Source organism: Prorops nasuta, unplaced genomic scaffold, assembly GCF_024137725.1.
Source record: "Prorops nasuta isolate Cenicafe-Biocafe unplaced genomic scaffold, Cenicafe_Pnas_1.2 PNAS00003, whole genome shotgun sequence".
Classification (NCBI taxonomy): domain Eukaryota; kingdom Metazoa; phylum Arthropoda; class Insecta; order Hymenoptera; family Bethylidae; genus Prorops; species Prorops nasuta.
The window spans coordinates 12292483-12315650 of NW_027116800.1; the positions used below are offsets into that span (position 1 = coordinate 12292483).

Genomic DNA, 23168 nt, shown 5'->3' on the forward strand with positions numbered 1-23168 from the left:
ATTGAACTATGAAAATTGATTGATTTGTGCATTGAAGGATTCTCAAGAATTTTTCTAATGCTGGAAAAAATTGATGGAACACTCTCTTCGATTTCTAAAAAAATAAAAAATATACAAAATGCGTAATTATCTATCGCTAGCCGTAAAGTTGCATTTAGATATTGTAACTTGGAATAAAATGTTTAAATACTATTATTTTATACTGTTAATATATATTTACCGAGCTGCATAACAAATTATGTAGCCTTTTAGTTTAAAAATAGTTTTTCATAACTCACACACAGTAAATATTAACAATAATAAAAAATAATATAAATTTTTTATCGCAGATTACAATATCGAAACTTTATTTTGCATTTGACCATAAATAATCACATACCTTGTATAAAAAAAATTGTAGATAATTTTTCAAATTTAGTATCCAAAATGCTACAAATCTCTTCTTTAAATATAAAAATAATCCTATTTTCTTAAATTCTTGTCGTTTACAACAAAATAATTATTCAAATGTTAGAATTTAAAATTTAAATTCACAAGTACTATGAGTTTTGTTTGCGCAGATTATCTCAGCAAATTATTTGTGAAGATTTAGTAAGCAATGTGGGAATAGGAGATTTTAAATTTAAAAGCGAGTGTGATAAGTGGATCGAGCTTCGATTGGATAAAACATGAGAAAAGTTTGAAGAGTTTCATAGAGACGTAGCATAGATTAGAGGGGACTGTATTGGAAGTGTAGCGTCATTGGTTCGACCTCCGGTTGGGTAGGCAGTGGTGGTCAAACGATAGACTGAAAAAACTAAGATCAATATTAACGCTGTCTGGCATGCCTCTTTAGGAATTCAGTTGAGTTCGCATTGGCGATACGTGTGTTTGCTGTTGCCGGTGTTTTCGACTGGGAGCCTTCGGACAATCGTATACTGGCCAGTTTCCCTGCAGACTTCAAACGATTCAGTTCTTACGATTGTGCTCACTTACAAATACTGGCACAATGTACAGCATGCTTCTTTAGGGATTCAGTTAAGTTCGCAAGGGCCATACGTGCTTTTGGCATTGCTCATAGTGTCTCCATCTGGAAATTCTTGGACAATCGTGTGTTGGCCAGTTTCGTTGCAAACTTCAGACATTCCAGTTCTTAATATTGTGCTCCGTTCAAAATACTGGAAAGATCAACTAAGCCTAACTCATCAGTGTGCTCAAAAATCCTCCCTATCCCAATTCTTTAACTTTAAGGCCTTTGAGAAACTTGTAAATCCTTTGAAAAAGCTGCATTCGAATTGCATAGTGAATTTGTTATCGCCAGTGTTTCCACATGGAGGTCTTTGGACAATAGTGTACTGTCTGGTTTTTGCTGCAGTCTTCATGCTTTTCAATTTTCAAATATTGGAAGAACCGATTTATCCAAAGTCAGAGTACTCAAAAATCCTTCCTATCCCAATTGTTAAACTTCAAAGACTCCAAGAAGCTTCTGAATTTGTGGGCAAAGCTACGATCGAGCTGGCTAACAGTTGGCATTCCTCATCAGGCTTCCAGATGCAAAGTAGAGAAGAGGAAATTTCAGCGTTGGCGTCTAAATACCGAGACACAGTGTTCCATTCTGCTGGCAGCATTTGAGTCTTGGTTGCAGCTACAGCTGAAAACGAGACGGGCAAAGCTATCGAATTCCCGTGGAAGTGAGCGGTGCGAGCAGGAATTGCAACTCTGGCAAGATCTGATGTTGCAAGATCGCAAGTTTCCCTTGGCAGTTTCGACGCATCACCAGTGGAGGCCACGTGGATTCTCATCCCTCTCACACTCTTGGCTATTCAGCTGTCAGCCACAGCCAACCAATCGAGTTGTATCGTATTTCCACGCAATTAGCCGAGTGTCTTTAATATTTTTCTTGAAAAAAATTCATTGGAAAATGTCGAAGAAAGTAATATTCACTCTTATGCTAGTGTCTGTCCTGATGTGTTTGATCAGCTTTTCCAGTGCGATCAACGATCAATCCTACAAAGAAAACAGCGTAACTTATGAAGAATTTGTTAGCAGAGACTTCTTCGTCGGACCTTGTTTAGTGAATACTCAGAGAACCTGTCCGGATCCAGAAGTCAGCTTCTACTTGTATACGAGATTCAATCCTACAGAAGGGCAAGAGATTCTGGTGAATAACACCGGATCCAATTTAGGTGACACTAATTTTCTACCCTTTAGACCAACGAAGATCGTAGTTCACGGTTACAATTCGGATATGCAACTGTACTCTTTGGTGGACATTAGGAGGGAGTATCTGAAGAATGGGGAGTACAATTTGGTGGCGTTGGATTGGCACAGATTGGCCGTATCCCCCTGTTACCCAGTGGCAGTGCACAATTTGCCACACGTTGGCGATTGTTTGGCTCAGCTGATCGAAAGAATGAGGGATTTTGGTGCCAGTGACATTCACGTGATTGGATTTAGTTTAGGTGCCCACGTGCCAGCATTCGCTGCAAATGTACTAAGGCCCAATAAGATCCAGAGGATTACTGGGTTGGACCCAGCCATGCCGCTTTTCGTTACTGTCAATAAAGATGAAAAGCTGGACGCAGGTGATGCTGATTTTGTGGATGTTTTCCACACGAATGCCTTCGTTCAGGGTAAACTGGAACCTTCCGGACACATAGACTTCTACATGAATGGTGGGATCAACCAACCAGGTTGCTGGGAAAAGAAAAACCCATTTGGTTGTGATCATCATAGATCGGCCGAGTACTTTTCCGAGTCAATCAACTCTGAAGTTGGCTTTTGGGGTTGGCCCTGTTCAGGATTTGTCGCTTATCTGTTGGGACTTTGCCCCCCTACCTTCCCTGAAGTGCTGGCTGGGGATAAGGTCGACAAGAACTCTAGGGGATTTCACCTTGTAAAGACCAATGCACAAAGTCCTTATGCCAAAGGAATGTTTCCTGTTAATCTTCGTGATATGCATCAGTGATTCAAGTTTAACGAATTTTCTGCAATTTTCAATACGTTCCTCCTGTTTATTCTCCATAAACATTTTGCATGGACACCTGAAGTGTTATTTTTTAAATAATTTGCTGCATCGGTTTTAAAACTTATCTAATCTAGTCAATATAGATTTATTTACCTTATGCTGGTTCCCTAGGTATTATTGATAATAGTATATGATCGATGATAAGATACAGCTGGCACGTTCCTCTTAAAGATGTTTCATTTATCGTCATTACTGAGTTTCAAATATTTATGTACCTTCGATGAATCGTTTTGTGTAAATATAGAGCTGTATATAATTTAGATGATAATTATCACAATGTAATAAAGGATAATAAATGTTACTTGTTAAAATTTTCAAGAATTTGAATGAAATTAATGGAGCTTAAGAATAATAGTTTGTTATAATGTTTTACTTTTTTCTATTTCGAGTACCTAGACTTTTTAATGAAACTTAATTTTCAATTAAATTTTTTAGAGGCTACTAACTTAATCTGTTATATATAGGTCAATTTGAAATTTATATCAACCTACTTTTATACCATTGTCTTTTTTCACAAATGAAAGAGATACAGTACTGCTTATAGAAAGTATATAAAAAATGTTAATAAATTTATTAGTATTATAGTATCGATAAGGGAGAGTCAATTGCAGCTTAATTCAATACGAAATTTTTGTAACCTATATGTATAAACTGGTTTTCCTATGTCGCAAAGTAACATAATTAACATTGCATCATTGAATCAAAGTGGTATAAAAATATTTGTGCACTACTTTCAATGACCTAATATTTTCTGATTACCAAATCCTAGGTAAGAAATATGTGATGCAAAATTTTAATATAAACTCCACACTAAAGTTTCGTGCAACTTTCTTCTCTTTGGAATTTTAAAATTCTTTGTCAGCATAAATAATGTCAGATATTTCAAAGAATCGAGAATAACTTTAACGCATAGAAATTTTTAAATCTGCTCGAGTGGATCTTTGCACATATATATTAATATGCTTATATTATAAGATTTTTTTAAAATTATGTTTCCATTTGGTTTACAGAATATGTTTATGTGTGCAAGTATGTTTTTATCATTTTATTCTTAAAGAGTTCATAAACAAAAGGTTTGAAACGACGCTCAAGAGTATTTAAGATGATCCCGTTACTGGATTTTGAGTAACTTTAGAACGGTGAGAAAATTTATAAATTGAAATGAGGTAAGAAGAATCTAAAAAAAAATCATATGTAAATTTAGTAATTTTTCTTCGTAGGAGGAACTTTAAAATTCCATGCAAACAGAAAATGCACCAGATTCCCGGGTGACCTAAGTTTTCCTGGACGTAAGTCTTCTCGTCGTTAACTTGACGAAACTTGAAAAGTTTCCTTCGCCATCCCACTCGCGCTTCTTCCCCCTCCCTATCCCCACGCATATTCGATCGAGTCGCCGGAAGTGAAAACCGAGATATGTCGCTGCGGTCATATTAAAACTTCTCGAATTGTTTAGAAGCTCTGGCACACAATTTAAACTTATGGCGCATCTTGCCAGACGCTTCTCCTCAGGGTTTAATACAAAATTCAAGCCTTCGGTAATCGAACCGAAAGCTTGCTGAATTTGGTTAATAGCGGAGTTTGCCTAATCCATCCTATGGATAAACTAACTTTGTAATGAATCATCTATAAAATTTCACAAAAAATTATATATCTTCAATGAAAAACTTATTATTATATGGAACTTAACCTCTAGAATATTTTGGAAACTAGTTGATTAATAATTTGAAAGTTTCATTAAATAATCATTAGAAATTGTAATAAAAAGAGAAGGTTATTGAGTTCTTTAAAAATGATACAAATTAATATTCAAATTTTCTCTCCATTTACACTTGCATATTACATTTCATACTAGCCTCACTATTATCTCTCTGTTCTGATACCTTCGATTCTTCCGTGGACTCGGGAGGCTTCCAGCATGCAGCTCGCCTCAAGCGAAATTGGTATTCCTGCATATCCAAGCAACATGGCTATAAATTTAAATTTTACGCTCGACACTTGAAAAGATTTCAGAAATTTCAATTTGCTTCTCAGCTGCTCCTAAAGCTCTGCAGATAAATAATATTCTATACATAACCATACTATTCGTTTTTTTTAAATGTAGGATCAAACTTTAAAAACATATTTTTATGAAAAAACGTTTAAATACAAACGTGTTACATATAATATAATTTGGGAAAGAGAGGGAAAAGCTCATTTGTTTTTTGATGTTACATTACATATATATAATACAATTTATAGCAAAGAAGGTACTGAAATAAATGTAAAAGTATTTCCAATAGGCTTAAATAAGTTTTGTATGTTTTTAAACAGCAAGAAAATTTGACATTTCTTAAGATAATAATAATTTCAGTCTTCAAAAAATCATGATTATATAATGATTAATAAATACAGATTAGCAATCAATTGACAAAATTGTCGAATAAATTTATTTTTAAGAAGTGCTTTAAACAGTTATCATCTTCAGTAGATAGCATAATCTCGGTTTTGATATAGATATTAGGATTTAATCCGGTAACACAGAGGAATTCGCGAAAAGGCCAATGTATAGAGGACAATTGGATAATGAACGTTCTTCAGTAATGAGCTCAAACGTAAATTGTGCGACGAATTGCCCCTCTGTACTGCTATGAATAATTACTATTCGTCGATCGATGGTAGTTGAACGATATAACGATAATAGTTTCAGCATTGCTGCGTCCGATAGGCCACCGCTTCTCTTCAATTTCCTTTAAACTCTTTCCAGATTTAATTCATTACAGTCTAATTCTGTGCATCCTCGGTCAAAACTCTCACTCTTATATTGGCTTTTTCACTAGATTAAGTGGGACACTGACTCGATCTACTCATTATTTCTTAGCTACCTAGTATCAGCTATTATTACGGTCATTTGAGGTAAGTGTGCCCTGCTGTTTTCAATTTTAATAAGGTCTTATACTGACATATTAATTACGATAAATTTTGAAAAAAAACGGTAATATTTAGATAAAGTCTCTATTAAAGATCAAACTGACTGTATAAGTATAAAAATGTAATTATCACTTTAAAATATTTCATACACTTAACGTAAAACCATTGACGCAGATTATACATACTTGCTTTGCTCTTTATTGCGAGTAACTGTTCAAACCCATGAAGGGTGAGTGTATATGCACACCATAATCAATAGCATGACGTATATATATAAATATATATTGATGATAATTTGAACATTTGTTAAATTTTAATACTACTTTTTCTTTTGTTTAATAATGTTGTAACAGCAACAATTTGTTGTTTAATGATATGGTGATAAATAATTAATGAGTATATCTAATCATTTCCAATAACAAAAAATTATCAGGTATCTTTTCTGATTTACATTTTTAATGTCATACGATAATATTATTTTTTCAATCGCATATTGTATCATTTTTAATTTTTGACCGTGAAAAATATATTATTTTGTTTTGATAAAATTTGATAATGAATGATATTTTTCTTTGTGATAATTTTTCCATCTTTTAATATTTAAATTAGACGTAAATGCTAACTACGGAACGCAAAAACTTTTAAATAACGTAGGAATAAAAAAGGTATGCGAGGTATAGTGTAAGATTGTCAACAGCGGAAACAAAGAGAGGAGTAACGATGGTTTCCAGCTAAAGAGAGGGGCGGAGGGGGGTGGAGGTTGCGCCAATTTTCTGTACGAAAGTGGATTTTCCGGGGTAGAGCAAAGGAACGCGTGTAGAACAGATCGGAATATGCATGAGTCGGTATTTCGTTGTCCAGAATTGAAGCTACTCGCAGTTGGAGCTTTCGTGGATTGACTACTAAACGCACAAGGGAGTGAAACGGATATGGCGAGCTTGCAACTTCTTTGTCAAGCTATAGAAATGCTCGGAATTAACAAAACCACTCTTTAAAAACCATAACTAAATTCCCCCGATAGTATTTTATCGTGAAAAACACAGTCACTGAATACTAAAATATTAAACGAGTTAAATTATATTCTGATAAATGAATAACGACTCCATTTAAATGGTCATATATATTTCATTCATATTATGAATACAATAATCTTTACTTCATTCAATAATTTGCTATCTATCATATTATCGAAATTATTAATTGATATTAGATAATTGTCAATTATTTAATTGTTAATTCAAATTTTGTATGAAAATCGTTTTGTACGCACTATTACTCTACAAGTGAGACGCAGTATTATAACTCCATTCCTCCGACAATAGATATAACAGCATTATAATATTCATATACCATTACTAATACATGAGTACACTAGATCAGAAACCCACTTCATGAAAATTTGCAAATCAGCCTGGAGCAATTTACCGCGAAATTTGAATTCTGATAAGAGTAAGGTGGAATTTGTTTAATATATATCGAATATCAAAGGCAGTTGCGGATTATGGGTGAAACCGAGTGGAAGAAAGATTCAGCGAAGGGTTGATAGAGCTCGATAGAAAACGCTGCATGGGAAGCTAAACGAGTGGAAAAGTTGAAAAGAAGCGAGAATTGAGAATAAACAGGGAAAATTTGCTTGAAATTAAAGAAAGTTTCTTATTGTTCAAGAGAATGAAGCAATTAAAAGATTCTAACGAGATACGAAATTGGTCTGTAAATGGCTTAAGTGAACTTGTAAAATTTCCTGGTGGTTAGAACAATGGATGATTGCAGGAATCTTTCACGTGCTCTGGTTCGAGCAGTTTTCTCTCATCTCCACGTCTTCGGCATATTTTTCAAGGAAGTTTCCAGGCATGGAAAAATCGCGGCACGTTAAACACATTCTCGTGATGGTTCGTAAAGTGGTGAAAAATCTATTTGACCCAGATACTGAGCTGAGACGCATAATGCTATCTTTATCTAAGCCAGCGGAATATGTGCGCAGCCAAATAATCGACGTAGAGTAGACTGTGTCTTTTTATCATTTCAGTATTATACCTTAAAGTTTGTATTCATTTAAAAAAATCTTTCTCTTTGTGTATTTTTTATTGGCGAATAACGAGGCTTCAAAGCTAACAAGCTGAAATCTTTGCCATTTTATTCCGAAACATCCCTTGACATTTGACATAGCTTCAGTCTGTCGCTCGAATGATTTTCAGCTGCTTTTTTAAAGAGCTTGCATCTTTACAAAAAATCCTTTGGCAAGCCCCGACAAAATTGTGCGATTAAGCCGAGCTTAAGCCCCTATTAGATATTAGTAATGTTTTACAGAAGCTTTTAAGCACACGAGACCTTTTTATAAATTATTTTTCACGATTTGCATGAGTGTAACGGTGATATACTTAGGGAAGTTGGTTGAGCGATTATGCTGAGTTTGAGAAATCTATTTGAAGTACGCTAAACCGCTTTCCCGCAGAACTAACGTGAGCTTCCGTGTTTTTATAGAAAATACTTAATTTAATGAAAATATTGAAGAAGGGATGGGGAGGGAGTTGAAGCTGCATTTCTTTCGTATTTGTAAAATTACGATTTGAAATTGGAATATTTTTCTTAATCCATTGAAAAATAACTGAAGGAGATATGCGGAAAGTAGCTTTTCAAATTATTCACACGTGTGATTTGTAATTTGCATTTGTAAATAGATAAATATTGACGGATGCATGCATCTCGATGAATATATCGAGTAGATAATCTTCTTGTTTGTAAACATAATATAAACTTCACTGGATTGGTGTACTCTACAAATATACTTTTCGTACGTTCTAATCATTTTCCATAGGCATGGCTTATACAGGATAATTGTTATTTACTCATTCTCATAACGAAGAGACTATGCTAAAATCGAAACACTAAAACTAAAAAGTGGCTTATATACTTTAAAAACTATTGGACAAAAATGACAAATCGAATTATTTTTATTTGTAACAAGCTTTATTTTCACATTAATGTAAATATAAAATATAAATCGCATTATTTTAAATTTAATGAATAAATTCTTAAACTTAAAAACAACGTGTAAATCTTGTTGTTCACTTATTTCCACAAAAATAATAACATTTGAATTAACTAACTTTCCATGCACTGCGCCCTTTATACGAGCCCACTTCGTAAATTTTGACCACTTCAGTAAATCATCCCGTTCGTCATTTGGATCTTATGCTTCTTTACAATAAATAAATATATTATTTTTTACAAAATGAATCTTTCAATATACGCTACGCAGCACAGTTCTGTATATAGTAACTTATATTTTTAAGTAATCGACGAATAAAATTTTACGTTCCAAATATGACAATAATTTTCAACAAGTAGTCAAATCGGGGCTATTCAGTTTTGCCCCGGCGTACGTAATAACATATTTATAATCATTGCACATTTACCAAATAAAGTTATTTATTTTTTACCATACGAAATTAACCTTAAATAGGTAATGAGTTACATAATTTATATCTGTACTTGATTTGTCTATATCAAGTTTTTGGCACAACAGACTCCAAAATTATTTGGAAATTTGCAATTGTAGACCTCCTCCTCCTACAAAAATCAGTACCAACGTTTATCTTAACTGATTGAATGCGAATGTTTACAATTTTTTATTGACAAAAAGTACAACGGTTTGGTCTACATTACTACTAATAATACTGCATATACGGAATTTTAATGGCATTATGAATTTATACCGCACTACATCTGTCGCATTATAATTGTGTTTCTTTCGAATACCGATCATATAAACAATACAAAGTCATGAAAGCATATTTCCACCAACATTGCTTTTGAATCAGTGGAAACGACAGATTCGTAATTGTTCGTTTAATTCTCAAACCATGAACACTCCGAAAAGAAATATGCTGAAAGAAAGGCCTAAAAAACATGGGCATTCTTAGAAGTGCCAAACGTGTGCTCCTGTAATAAATTTGACACGCATTGGAACATTTTAAGAACGTTTTTGACACTATACTTGATATAATCAGCCAAACTTTTATTTAAAAACTGGCAAGAAATTTTTTTTTCAATAAATGTCTTTATACACTATGAGATATATAAGTTTTTACCGACAAATAAATGTTTATTGAAAGAGATTAAAAAAGCTATCGAGTCGTAAGGAACTAATTGAGGAGTTTGAAAGTGGTATGGCGGGACTGATGGGTGTTAATGGGTTTCCAGTGCAACAGATGTACGGATCGAACGGGGCTTCAAGCGGCCTGCCAATGGGAATGACGCAACTGAAGGGCAGCGGCGTCGGGGTGTTGGGTCCAATGGGGAATTTAATGAACAACACGGGGTCCTACGGCCCCGGGATAATGGGCGCCACGACGCTTCCCAGGCCGGGAAACTGGCTGCGCCCTGCGGGCCTCAGGCTCGGGCACAGCGTGGTCCGGGTCCGCCTCTACTGCCAGGCAAAGTGAGGAGCCATGGCTCCGATAGGTCAGTATGATCCAATAATCTCTTCAAATCTATCTTCTCTATCCAAACCGCCTATTACTTACTTACAATTTTGTGAATTTTCATGGAAATAATACTCACTCCTTTTTGGTAATTGTATGTGTGTGTGTGTGTGTGGACACGTACAAATTTAAAACTATAAAAATTATTTCTTTTAATTTTAACTCGATTTTTCAATTCTATGATTAATGTTCAAGTCATTTTAAAATCGTGTCTCAATAACTCCTTAAAAATTGATCTTGGGATCTTGTTCTACCCTGTATAATTTAACATGAGTATTTTAATCTGTCTCACAATAGGCACACATAAAAATTAATTTCACTGGATTACCTATTAGAGATGTAACATTTTATCTCTTTACCTTTTTAAATCTAAAGAAAGAGGAATTTTGAAAAGGTTCTATGCAAAAATTTCATTTCTTTACATTTACGCAGATAAGTAAATGTTTATGCTTACTATCTGGAACTAATTAAATACCTTACTTATATTTATAACAATAAAAATAACAAACAGTCCCCTACAGATTCGTGTATTTTCCATTATTATCCTTCAGCTTGTCTAAGGTAATCAGTTGCTAAAACTCGCTGAAGCTAATAATCATACGTTTTGAATAAAATTTATAATATTTAACGAGCTGGTATTAATTAAAGTTTCGTTAATTTATTTTAGACTCCCTGTTGCTCTCATTTTAGCAATCCAGGGGCAAGCTGGCGATAGTCGTAAAAGCCAAAAAGTATCGCGTTATTATCGCAGTCTGTGCGCGTGAATGGGTTAACTTCTAATGGATCCTTTTTACCGGATATTCGCCAAGTTCCAGCCGAGTTTGCGCTTTAATGGGGCTCGTATGAAAAATGTAACGAAACGGAAAAGCAGCGGAAAAGTGACATTTCCTCGCCTACGTAAAAGATTTTTTTTTCTTTATGTTTTTTTTTTTAAAGCCACGTGAATCGCTTCTGCTTCTGAGAGCGCTCGAAGAAAATTCGATAAGACTGCCATTATCGTTTTTTTCACTCTCATTAGATGCATTCCATTAATTACCACCCCCCTCCCCATTTCTCTCTTCTATTTAACTCTTTAAATGTGTTACACTATCTCCATTTATTCCCTCTGCACTATCTTATCCAGATTATTCGCTCTAATTCGATTCAACGCGATCAACAGATTTTATGCCAGCCATCAAGTTTTTCACTTGGAATTTTCTGTTAAAATTTGTCAACTGTACTATTTTTTCCCGTTTCGTTCACACTACAATAATTAATTTGTTGGAGAATGTGGAATATTTAAAATTTCAAAGAAGCGTTACGATTTCGTTGGAATTCCATGGCAAGGGAGATTTGTAAATAAAAATATATGGTTCGTGCAGGGAGCTTCCTGTGCAGCGTATAACGTTTAACGGGAAGTAATTGAGGAGGAAGGTTTGGCTGTTTTCTACCTTTTCGTGCAAATAAAATTGGATGAACCAATGGGAAGCGAGGATTTTAGGATTTTATTCCGTGGCCGAGGACCATGGGCTCTTAAAAGACCGTTACCCATCTCTCGTAAATTCAAATTGCGATAAGATTGCTTATGCGAGTCTCGAAATCGATAGATCCCTCGACCAGAGATTGGAAAACTTTCGAATTTGCATTAGACGTGCGCGATTGCCGTTGGTATCGCGTCAATTAATTGAATTCCCTGTTTCCTATGCTCTATTTAAATCGGTTTCGCATAAACCACGGTATAAACTGACGCATAATACGATTAATTACCTCTCTTAGGCGGGGGTAATTAATTACATTGCCACGAACTTTAATCAATCAGAATATTTAGACATGATTTATTCATCAAGAGACACGGAAATGATTTTTTAGTCAGCAAGTTCATTCCTAAAAATTAACTCACTGAAAATCATTTATTATAAGTTTAAGAAATTTTTACAACTGCTAACTTTACTCTTTATTAAATTGTTTTAGCGACATCTCTTCCAGCCAAAAAGACGAATGGTTCGTGTAGGTAAGCAAATCAATTTATTTTCTTAAAAAATTCAGATTTGTTATTTGTCTCGATGTATGATTATTTTGTACAAAATGGGTAACAAACATGGTTGGCCAATTATAGGCATGGGTGTTTTGTATAACTAAGAATAAAACAATAAGAACTACTATTAACATATCCTAAAAATGTTTGTTGCTCAGTTGCAACTCCGATTTAAAACGAATTACTTGTTATATACTTGTGTTCAGTGGTGATAATTTATCGTACATTACCCATCAGTCTGTGTAAATAGGATTCGTATGCCTATTATTTCAATAGAGTCGTATAAATAATTTGTACGGTTAATTAAAAAGAAAAATAAATTGTTTTAAAATTTTTCATTAACTAGTTTACGTGTTTCAATTCTTTGAAATTTTATTTTATGAAGAAATAATTAATTAAAAATCTAGAGTTTGAAAATTCAATAGAACGTTTTTAAATAATAATTTAAAACGCGCGTTTTATAGAGAGCACTTTACTGATTAATTTCGCACAAAAATATTGAGATTCGATAAATATTTTACAAGATACTGCTACTGAAAGTCGAGAGAAAACTACAAAATATCTGAAAGTTAAAAATAATTAATATATTTTGTCTTGAATAATTCAATTACTTTAAAAAGTCAACCGTAACCTGCTATTATATTTGTTATACCTTACATAACCATTTAACGAGTTAATGAAAGTATAGTAGATTCTCAAACGATTTTCAGTAGATTTCATTTTTTTTTTTTTTTTAAGAGATTATTTGCAAATGAAAATGTAAAAGCTGGTAATTGTTGGTTTTTCAGAGGCAGGCCTGGACCAGAGCCCGCAGGGTGAAAAATTGCGGTGGTGCCCACACCGCTGTCCCAGAAGGTGACCAAATGGACGATTTTAACAAAATCGTATCTGTCGCGATAGAAAATCGTTGGTCGCACATATAACGATAAAAAAAGAATTAAAGTAAAGCCGTCGAACACACCACAAAGACCATCACGACTATCCACAAACGACAGAATTCCATGCGAAAGGACTCCAAAGCCGTATTGAAAGATCACAGAAAAGTGAGAAACGCTGCCGTATCATAATTAAAATTAATTCTTAATGTTAACAACTGCCATTTTACAAAAAGTGAGAGCATAGAGTAACATATCCTTGAATATCTATAAACATTATGCAATCGAATCATCGAACGAAAAACAAGACTTCCCTTTGCATCGGGAACATTGACACTCGAAGGCAAAGTATCACAGTAATCTCTACGTTTTTACAAGCTCATTTAAAAATGGAAAAGACATAAAATACAAAAAGAAAAAAAAATTCTAATATTGTTGTCAGGGTCTTTTTGTTGATTCAAGATCAAAAATAAATTTGAGCTTGCAGACTTCGAATTTATCTGCATAGGCTTAAAGCATTGAGAGTGTGATTTTTCTAAAAAATCACAGTTAAAGATTGATTTACAGTTTATGTCACAAAGTAAAGAGAAATTTGGATAGAGGAAGGCTGGGCAGAGCGGGAATCTTTTTCAGGCATTAAACTCGATTTTGGATGACATATTGACAAATACGGTAATTGGAACTAAGAAAGAAACGAGAGAGGGAGACACGCGATTTGAAAGATAATAGAGAAAATTCATTGGAAGAAAAAAGGAATAAAGAATAGCATAGATTTTCATCTCGTTGCGACTTACATGCGTGAGTGATTGCTCTCATGCATAGGAGGTTGAGTTTGTGTATGTTTGTATGGGTTTGTTTCATGTGTATGATCGCGTTTGATCGTAGGTGAGATAATTTTTCATTACGTAGCTAGTGTCATTATACTATATAAGCCAGCTGTTTTTCGATGTGTATTTTATGGAAGAGTATAAAAAACAACGCATGGGCGCGCGCGCGAGAGAGGGAGAGAGAGAGAGAGAGAGCTTGATATTATTTAAGTTGTACTAGAGATTCGGATCAGAGACTTTTCTGTCAACGATATTGCATATATTCATAAAGTTATAATCATCTAAATATTTAATTTAAAATTCATGTGTTTTTTTATTACTACAATTCAAGTACCTATATATAATTCTTCATTGAAATGTACTAATTTGGTTAGTGACCTTATTGGGTACAAAATTATTCATGCACAAAGGCAAACGAATAATTTTTAAATAATTACAGAATTGTTGTTGAGTTAAATCTTAGAACGAATCTTTTGTACAAAAGTGTGGATCAATTGCATCTTAACAGATGCGCTTTAAATACATATTAAAAAAGCATAATAAAAAATTTACAAGTTTATCGCAGAGTCTCGGTAATTTAGACAATTAAGAAAGTTTAGCCCAATACTCGGGTTTCACTCTCAACAAAAGACTCGTAACATTCTAAACTCCAACTTATTTATCAAGAAGAATCGCACAAATTATAAAAATTTGCCTATATACAAGTACTCATACTATAATAGAGAACTTTTGTCAATTCTGATTTCCTAGCAGAGATTCTGTCAATTTTGGTCATTCTAAACTTGCTCATGTGAGTTTTTTTTTATCAAAGCTCTCAGCTAAATTTTTTTTGTATTCCATAAATATAAACGTCGACAAGATTTATCATAACAATAAGTTCATCGTTACTTCTAGTAACGTATTTCAGGGGACAATAATCGAACTTTGCTAGGAACTCAAATTTTTCTAGTTATATTTCGTAAATATCCTTCTATCTATTATATGTATATTGCTCATTTGTATTTATAGGGGTGAAATGCGAGTATAGAAAATCTTTATACACGTGTACATGTAAAGTACTTGTAATAATTATTATAAACATTCAGCTTTGTGCCGTCTCCATAGATGGATTATGAAAGCGAGAAAGTACATGTCTAACTATAAGGACAAGTTCGATCAAGGAGCGAGTAAGTAAATATTAAATGAAATGAATTTATTTCAGAAAAAGTAGTCTTCAAGAAACTTGATGTGGATAACTTTTTCGCTTTACATAATCCATGTTTTTCTAGTAGATAAAAGGTTGTTAAGAGGTTGGGTCAGTTATGTGGTATTTCAAAGATACAGAATAGGAGACATTTAATAATCATATGTGAAAAGTAATAATAACACTATAAAGATATAGCTTATCTTAACCCTTTCACTGTGGAGACAAAAATGCATCTAGGCTTACAATTTTTGTGTTGGGAAAAATATCGAATTTTATTTATGATATTATATAGTAAAGGTTTTTGAAGACAGTCACTGAATTCGAATTTAACTTCAAACTTTAAAAACTCAAAATGGTACATGAATATGATAAAAATAAACAGTTTTATGCAAATAAGTGTATGCACATTTTTTTAAATTGATGAGTGTACTTCATGGTATAAACCTTTTTTAATTTATCAAAATGAAGTAGAATTTTGAAATAAAACAATTTAATATTATATAGCCCTTTGCCGATCTTAAAGTTACAAAAAAAGGATACGAAGGTTTTGCTATATTTTATTTAATTTTTGGACCTACCATGTTAAACTTTTCATAATTATGATATCAAATACAAATTCAGCAAACTTAAAACCTGAAGTACTGAAATTCCTAATAATCTGATAAATCCGAATACAGCGACTTTAAAAACACGTACATTAGATACATACTTTTCCAAGTATCGAGGCTCTATTTTACTATTATTTTTATATGATTCTATATAAAAGTAATCCACACTATAGTAACACAATTGTTTTATGCTGCTATTCCAGCATGTAGGATGAAGAGTTTTTTCAGACGACTTTTGGAATTCCATTTGACGAAACTAAAAGCGGATTCTCTCCTAAACTCCTTAAGAATTCTTAAAATTTTTTAAAAATATTAAGAATTTAGAAAGAATGCAGTTTTTTCTCACAAAATAAGACTCCACAATCGTTAGCTAAGATAGGGTTTATCCACAGGGAAAGGGTTAATAAATAAATTAATAAATTAATAAATTTTAATTGAATTTCGACCAAACCTAACTACTGACCACCAAAAATTTGTTTGCTTTGGTAGATGATTATTAAGTATTTTTCAAATATATAACCACTAAAAAGTTATGCGTTATTAATGTTTAAATATAGCATTCTGCCTGAAATTCATCTAACTAAGGATAAGTGTGTGTGAGAGACGGAGAGAGAGAGAGAGAGAGAGAGGCGAGGGGTGATTATGTATGTACTGAAATGGGAAAATCTAGAGTGTCTGAATGAGAAAAAAAGAGAATTGGAATGAATGATTTTACAGTCCGTTGAGGCCAAAATGGCCGTGATTAAATTGTAATAGAATAGATAAGGTTCTCCGATTGTTGGATTCGGACACACGGAGCTAGCTAAAACTGCCATGGAGGAACTGAAGCTTAGAAATGTGACATATGTAAGAAATATTTAAACGAGTTTGTTCGATGTTCCATTTCATTAATTCAGCTTCAGTTATTGAAAGACTGTTTTTTCTTTACTTTCTTTTTTATAAGAAACATTAATTTCATATTCTCGAAGATCTTATCAATATGCAATATATCATGTAGTTCATGGGATGAGCGAGTACTTGAAGGATTCTTATAAGAAACAAACGTTTATTATAATTGTTTTTAGAAACTAAATTATTCTTCTTGTAGAATTATTTAATTTGTTATTTGTTGTATAACTGCTTAAGTGAAGTAAAAATTGTGCATACTTCTCTGTAACATATCTAATATCATCATATCATACATTAAGCATATCTTTGATAACATATCTTAAATTAAAACAAATGAACAATAACAAGAAAGATATTTTCCATTAAGAACTCGCTCATCATGAATATAATCGAGAAAGATTAATTATAAATACTTTGATATCATACATTTTGTCAATTTAATTGTTATAAATAATCTACGAATTTTTCTAACCATTATGCAAAGCAATACATATATGCAAAACAATTTAAATAAGAAGTATATCTAGCGCTAGTCAAAGTTTCGTAACATTTGAAAAACCGTTAAAAATTTGTAGAATAAATTGGTTATGGCGAGATTAGATGAACTATTGTTATTGTGTAATGTCTAATATTTACTTAGCCATTCTATAAAATGGAATTTGCGCCATGTAAAGGATGACGATAGTCGACTTATCAGACTTGTCGATTAATCGTATTATAATTGGCCAGCGTAAAGTGTACAAATTTATTAACCGCTGTGCTCGCATAATGAAAGTTCGGAAAACATAAACGTTTCTGTGAAATATCGAGATAAGCACGCAAACCTTAAAACTCATACGTATATTTTAACAACTTATTTATAAGCGAATGTTTGTTTCTTTCAACTAAAATGTATGTTTTATATTGATTTATATGTTAACAAGGATTCAAATAGTAAAGGCACATCTAATCCTTGTTTGTGTTGCGTGTATTTTTCGTACTTTCCATTAAAAGTGTATACTTCGCGTGATATATAATATGCATTTTTAACGAAAAGTGCAGAAAGTTCAAGCAAAATGAACAAGCTCCTAGAATCGGTACTCAAGTCTTTAAAGATTTCATAAAATTAATGATTTGAATATTAAATACAAAAATTTGTATAATGCGTCACTCGAAACTTGTCTAATTTGTTAAAAATTCGGTTGATATTAAAGATTTTTGTTTTTAAATAAACTAGATCGGATTGACTAACAGATGGTACATCTTAAGGCTGGCTTACTGGTAAAACAGTTTGTGCTTCATGCGCACCGATAAAGCAGAAATCTATGCAGACCATAAAAGCCTGATTCACACAGGCAAAAAATGAAATTTTGCTTAAAAATTATAAGGAATTATTGTTTTAGTGATGTGATCAAAATAATTATTATATGTTATAACCCGTTACGAGATATGTACACATGTAATAATTATTTTTTATTATATTATTATAATCGTCGTTCTCAGTGTCTCAAACTTTAAGCTTATCGCTTTGTTGTTTTGATTTTACTTGTATAAACAACGTCGGGTCGTCTAATATAAGGATTCAATGTCTGCTATATTTTTGCCGAGACGCAAAATTGTTAATCAAGTGTCGAAGGAGAATAAAAACAGGAATATTTGCTTTCTACGAGCATTTATATAAGTATATATGTAAAAAGAGACCTCGTTGCACACACGCGAAGGTCAAATGATAGGTGATAAAGCTAGTAGATTCAATTAATTGCAACTGATGCGCATTACAGAAAGGCTTTTGTCGTGAAAGGTGTGATCGTGAAATCTTTATGGAATTTAATAGAATTAACCAAAGTGATTCGGAAAGTTGCAATGCACGTGCAAACTACGATTTATCAATGAGGCAGATCGATAGTCAAAGGACTGAAATAAATAATAACGAATAATGGAGTAAATTTTGATGACTTAAGGGAGTATTTTCAAAAGTTTACTCCTAACTTTATCCCCCAAAATGTTAACGGACAATAATACATTTTTCGAATCGATTCATCCGAAAACATTGCACTCATTAAAAATATCATAAAACATGTAGAAATTACACCGTTTCGACAATGCAACATGGAAATACTCCCATGAAGAACATTTTTAACAAGTGTCTATTAATCATTTTTTATCCTATCAACAAAATTTCACCGATTACAACAAAAATCCGCATCGAATGGAAATTTTTTTCTATCTTCCTAGGCTGTTTATAAAAAAAATATATGAATTATTTATATTATTTTTTCCTGAAAGCTATTTAACGAAGCTTGTTAATATTTTGTTTGAATATTTTCCTTTTAAGTCGTTCTTACTGAATCGCGAAACGGGGTTAAAGTCTTGCAAAGTTTCAAGACCAAATATCATTTTTTAATCATTGCCATGCAGTTTCATAATAAATCATTCATTAAATAGGGTTCATTGTGCGCATAATACAATATTTGTAAAATTCGTATTCTTAACTGGATATTTCGGGTTTGATCTACCAAGAATTGTTTCGTAACTTGTAGCTCTAGCTAAAGTTTCTTTATATTTCAATTTTTAAAGTAAGTATTCCTGCAATAACTGGTACAAATATGATTGAAAGCTCTTCTCGAGAAATTTTCCTTTACAATTATGAAAATTCGCATGTTTTTATCACATTAATTGAAAAAAGGTAAAGCAGTCTTTGGTAGAAAAATCCCGAAAGAAAGCGTAGTTATATATAAGCAATGGGAAACAAAACGATAATTTTCATACTATTTTTACTTTTTACTACTATGATTGAGTATGACTGTAAACCGTTATTCTAATCGTGTATTGTGTATATTAAGCGGCGTGAGCACCGAAAACTATGCGAAATTTACAAAAGTACACGCATACCGACATATTATGCTCTATAGTTTGTATCTATAGTTAATATGCTCGATTATCACAATAATTAATAAACGAAAACGTGAAAGATAGATGCCTGTGTCTTCTCGTGTGCATGATAACAAAAATTCAAACAAGCAACTTTGCTTCATTTCTACCAAAACACTTGTATCTTCGAAAAACTCAACAATTTCTTTTCAATATTTCCATGTATTGTGCGCATCGACTCTCAATACCTTCACATATTGATTAAATTTCTATCGAATATCAAGTACTAAAAACGGATTAACAATATATAACTAATAGATTCGGTGAGTCAAATAAGATACAGAAATAGTATCAGGCTTATATTAATTTAAACAAAACAAAGAAATGAATAAATTGCACGAATTCTAATTAACAAGCGAATTAATATCAATGAAGAAGTTGGGATTAAATTGTAGAAACGAAGCAATAGCTGGGCTACTTGGCACGCGTGATCGATAACGACTCGAAAGTCAATAGAAATAGCAATTATTATAAACAGTTATTGTAAACAATTAGAAATTATTGTGTAACTGGCTGGGAGACCAGCTCTCCAGACAGCTGAAACGACCACGTGAAATGGTGAAAGAACTTCGTATTGCTTAGCAAAAAAGGGAAGGGATGTGGAGGAGGAGGGTAAGAAATCAGTGCTACCAAACCAAAGATTAATAATGAAGGCAACACTAATTACCTATACCCATAAGTATCCTATGTACCCAAAAAAACGAAGAAATAAAGCATTGTAACCTTCTAGAGGCAAAGAACGAAAAACATTAGAAGTACCAAATCTTGTATAATTTAGTTCGACTACTGATTTGTCCGTGTGTGTTCGTTATAATACTGAGACATGTTTCTTTAGTAAAAAAATCATGGAAAATCTATACTTACATGTGTGTTTTTATTAAAATCCCTTTCATAAAATTTACATCATATTTTATTCTACTTTTCTTTCATTTTTTTGCCAGAAAAAAAAAGAGTAAATAGTTTTTGAAGATAATGGGTCTGATTAAAAGTTCTTTCTTAAAAAGTATATAGGTAGTAAATTTACTTTCCTAATACGCTGATTGTAGTAGTCTTAGAGAAGACGGGCCTACAGTCTTAAATATTATATGTACTCTAAAGTATAATAAAGCATTGTAGAGCCTTCTAAAGGTAAAGAGCAATAAATATTAAAAGTACCAATTTAATTCGATTATTGCTTTGTCGGTGAGTATGTATGTTATAATACTAATCTCTCTATGCGTTGTTTGTTTTTATGAAAATCCTTTAATACAAATACATTTTGTTTTGGTTTACTTTTCTATCCTTTTTCACACGAGAAAGTAAAGGAAGCAAGTATTTATCGAGGATAATTGGTCCGATCAAGCGCTCCTCTTCGATATAAGGTCCGAAGGTAGCAGATTTATCTCTGTCACAAGTATACTCTTCTAGTTATATATTTGTTATCTATAAATTAATAGGAATATGTCGTTTTCATTATAACTTTTTTCATAGAAAACATATCATATATTTTGTTTTAATTCTTCTTTCTTCATTTGTTTTTCAGGAGAAAGTGAAGAGGGCAACCGTTTCTTGAGAGTGATGCAGCTGGTTAAAAATTCTTTCTCTAAAAGCGCGCAGGTAGCAAATTTATCTGTAGGATACACTGCTTCTGGTAATGCTAGTTATTTATAGATTTAAAGGGGTACGTGTGTTTTGATCAATTCCTTCAAAAAAAATATATCATGTTTTGTCAAATCCCTCTTTCAATTCTTCGAGAAAGTGAAGAGAGCATGTGTTTGTCGAAGATAATGGGTATGATTAAAAGTTATTCCTCGAAAGGTGTGCAGGTAGCAGATTTACCTGTCGAATATGCTGGTTCTGGTGATGTTTGAGGGGCGGGGGTAGAAAGAGAAGCTGTTAACGGTGGCTCTTTGCTCTCTCAACAGCTTCAGCTGAAGTTCGTCCCGACCATCCACGACTGCCTGGCTGCTGCTGCCTGTGTCTGCAGTGTCTGTAGCCGTTCGATTCTACCCAACTAGCGTTGCTTTTAGCCTCGAAGCTTGACGCTCTACTCGGCTCAGCACTCAGCAGACTCAGTTCGCTCGCGGCGTTCGCACCGTTCGTGCCGAGTTTCTTTCGCGTCTCCGTTTCTCAGAAATTAACAAAAACACCTATAAATTGATACAAATTAAATTGACCAATTAATCCAAACCTAAAAAATTATTTATAAAAAAAGTATACTTGTGCTAAACAGTTTTATCTCTTATGGCGTAATTTGTTCAGTAAATTTAATTCTTTTTTATTTTAGTTTATTTATCATAAGTTAGTACCAAATTACTGATTTTATTTAACGTTTGGTGAGGAAAGCTTGAAATCTTTCGTGTTTTCGTTGGAAAAAGCTGATCGGTTCGCTTCAGAAACGCACGTGGTGATGGTGCAAAAAACAAGGGCGTAATGTTGACATTTTTGTGTTGGTAATGACGAGGAAAATAAAGTGAATAAGAATTAAAAAAATATAAGGTTTTATTTTGTTTATTGAAAAAATAAAGGTTTTATTTCAAGGTGTAAAGTCAGTTTGACGATCAAAGTCTGGCAGCATGGAAAATATATGGAGTCGTAAATTATCAATTAATGAAGCATGTCGAACGAAATTTTAACGAAAGAACAATTCAACGAACGACGGACATCCAGTCAGTGATTTTTGATCGTTAATAATAAAATCGATCTATCGTGAATACGTGCAAATGAAAAGTGGGAAAATTGTTGTGAATCATGGCATCCGATAAATCAGTGTGCATTTTCGTAGTGCAGTTGTTGTTTATTTCAATGCTAACCTTATCGGAGATACAAATTGTTAATGGAGCACGTGGTTCTCGAAGGAATCTCAAACCTGGTAAGTTACAGCGATTACAAAGAGTTGGAACTTGTTATTTTAAACGATGAAAATCATTACACCTATTACAAGCGCCTATATATTTTTTGAAGCCTCAAGAGTGAGCTAGCAGAAATTGAATTGGATTAATTACAGTAGTCGAAAAATTGTTAAATCACTATTATAGAATTTTCCATTATAATTGCATATGTTTGGACATGTACCTTCAACACAAATACTCTAAAACTGTCAATCTTGTAGAAGATTTTCAGTATATCATGCTGAAGTATTGCAATATCACAGATACTTTCCAGATATATCAGTGTAGTATGTATCATTCAAATTCAAATCAAATGATTTAACAATTTTGTTTATCTTTGCATGATTATTATGCAGCATAAAGTCTCTTTTTTGAGTTTTGAATCCTAATCAATTGAATCACTCTATTTTTTCATTGAAATTCATCAAAGATCAGTCAAAATAAGAAAATGATTACAATACGATTTGATTTTTTTTTATTTTTTTATCCTCATCATCGGATTCACGCGAAAGTTTCCTTCATATATTTATCACCAATAAGATGTAATTTTCTAGGAATCATTCAAAATAAAAAAAACTTATAGATATTGGTT

General features: G+C 32.8%; 2 protein-coding genes across 2 annotated transcripts in view; both read left to right on the top strand.

Moving 5' to 3' along the window:
- LOC136784706 (uncharacterized) overlaps nucleotides 1-3294 on the top strand; it is a 116671-nt gene extending 113377 nt beyond the window's left edge. The window contains exons 6-7 of the mRNA XM_066745569.1: nucleotides 1010-1245; nucleotides 1331-3294. Coding sequence (XP_066601666.1) covers nucleotides 1010-1245; nucleotides 1331-2947 — 1853 coding nt within the window. The 3' untranslated portion in view covers nucleotides 2948-3294. The remainder of the gene's footprint in view (nucleotides 1-1009; nucleotides 1246-1330) is intronic.
- Nucleotides 3295-22190: 18896 nt separating this feature from the next.
- wb (wing blister) overlaps nucleotides 22191-23168 on the top strand; it is a 139239-nt gene continuing 138261 nt past the window's right edge. The window contains exon 1 of the mRNA XM_066724823.1: nucleotides 22191-22557. Within this exon, the coding sequence (XP_066580920.1) occupies nucleotides 22437-22557 (121 nt within the window). The 5' untranslated portion in view covers nucleotides 22191-22436. The remainder of the gene's footprint in view (nucleotides 22558-23168) is intronic.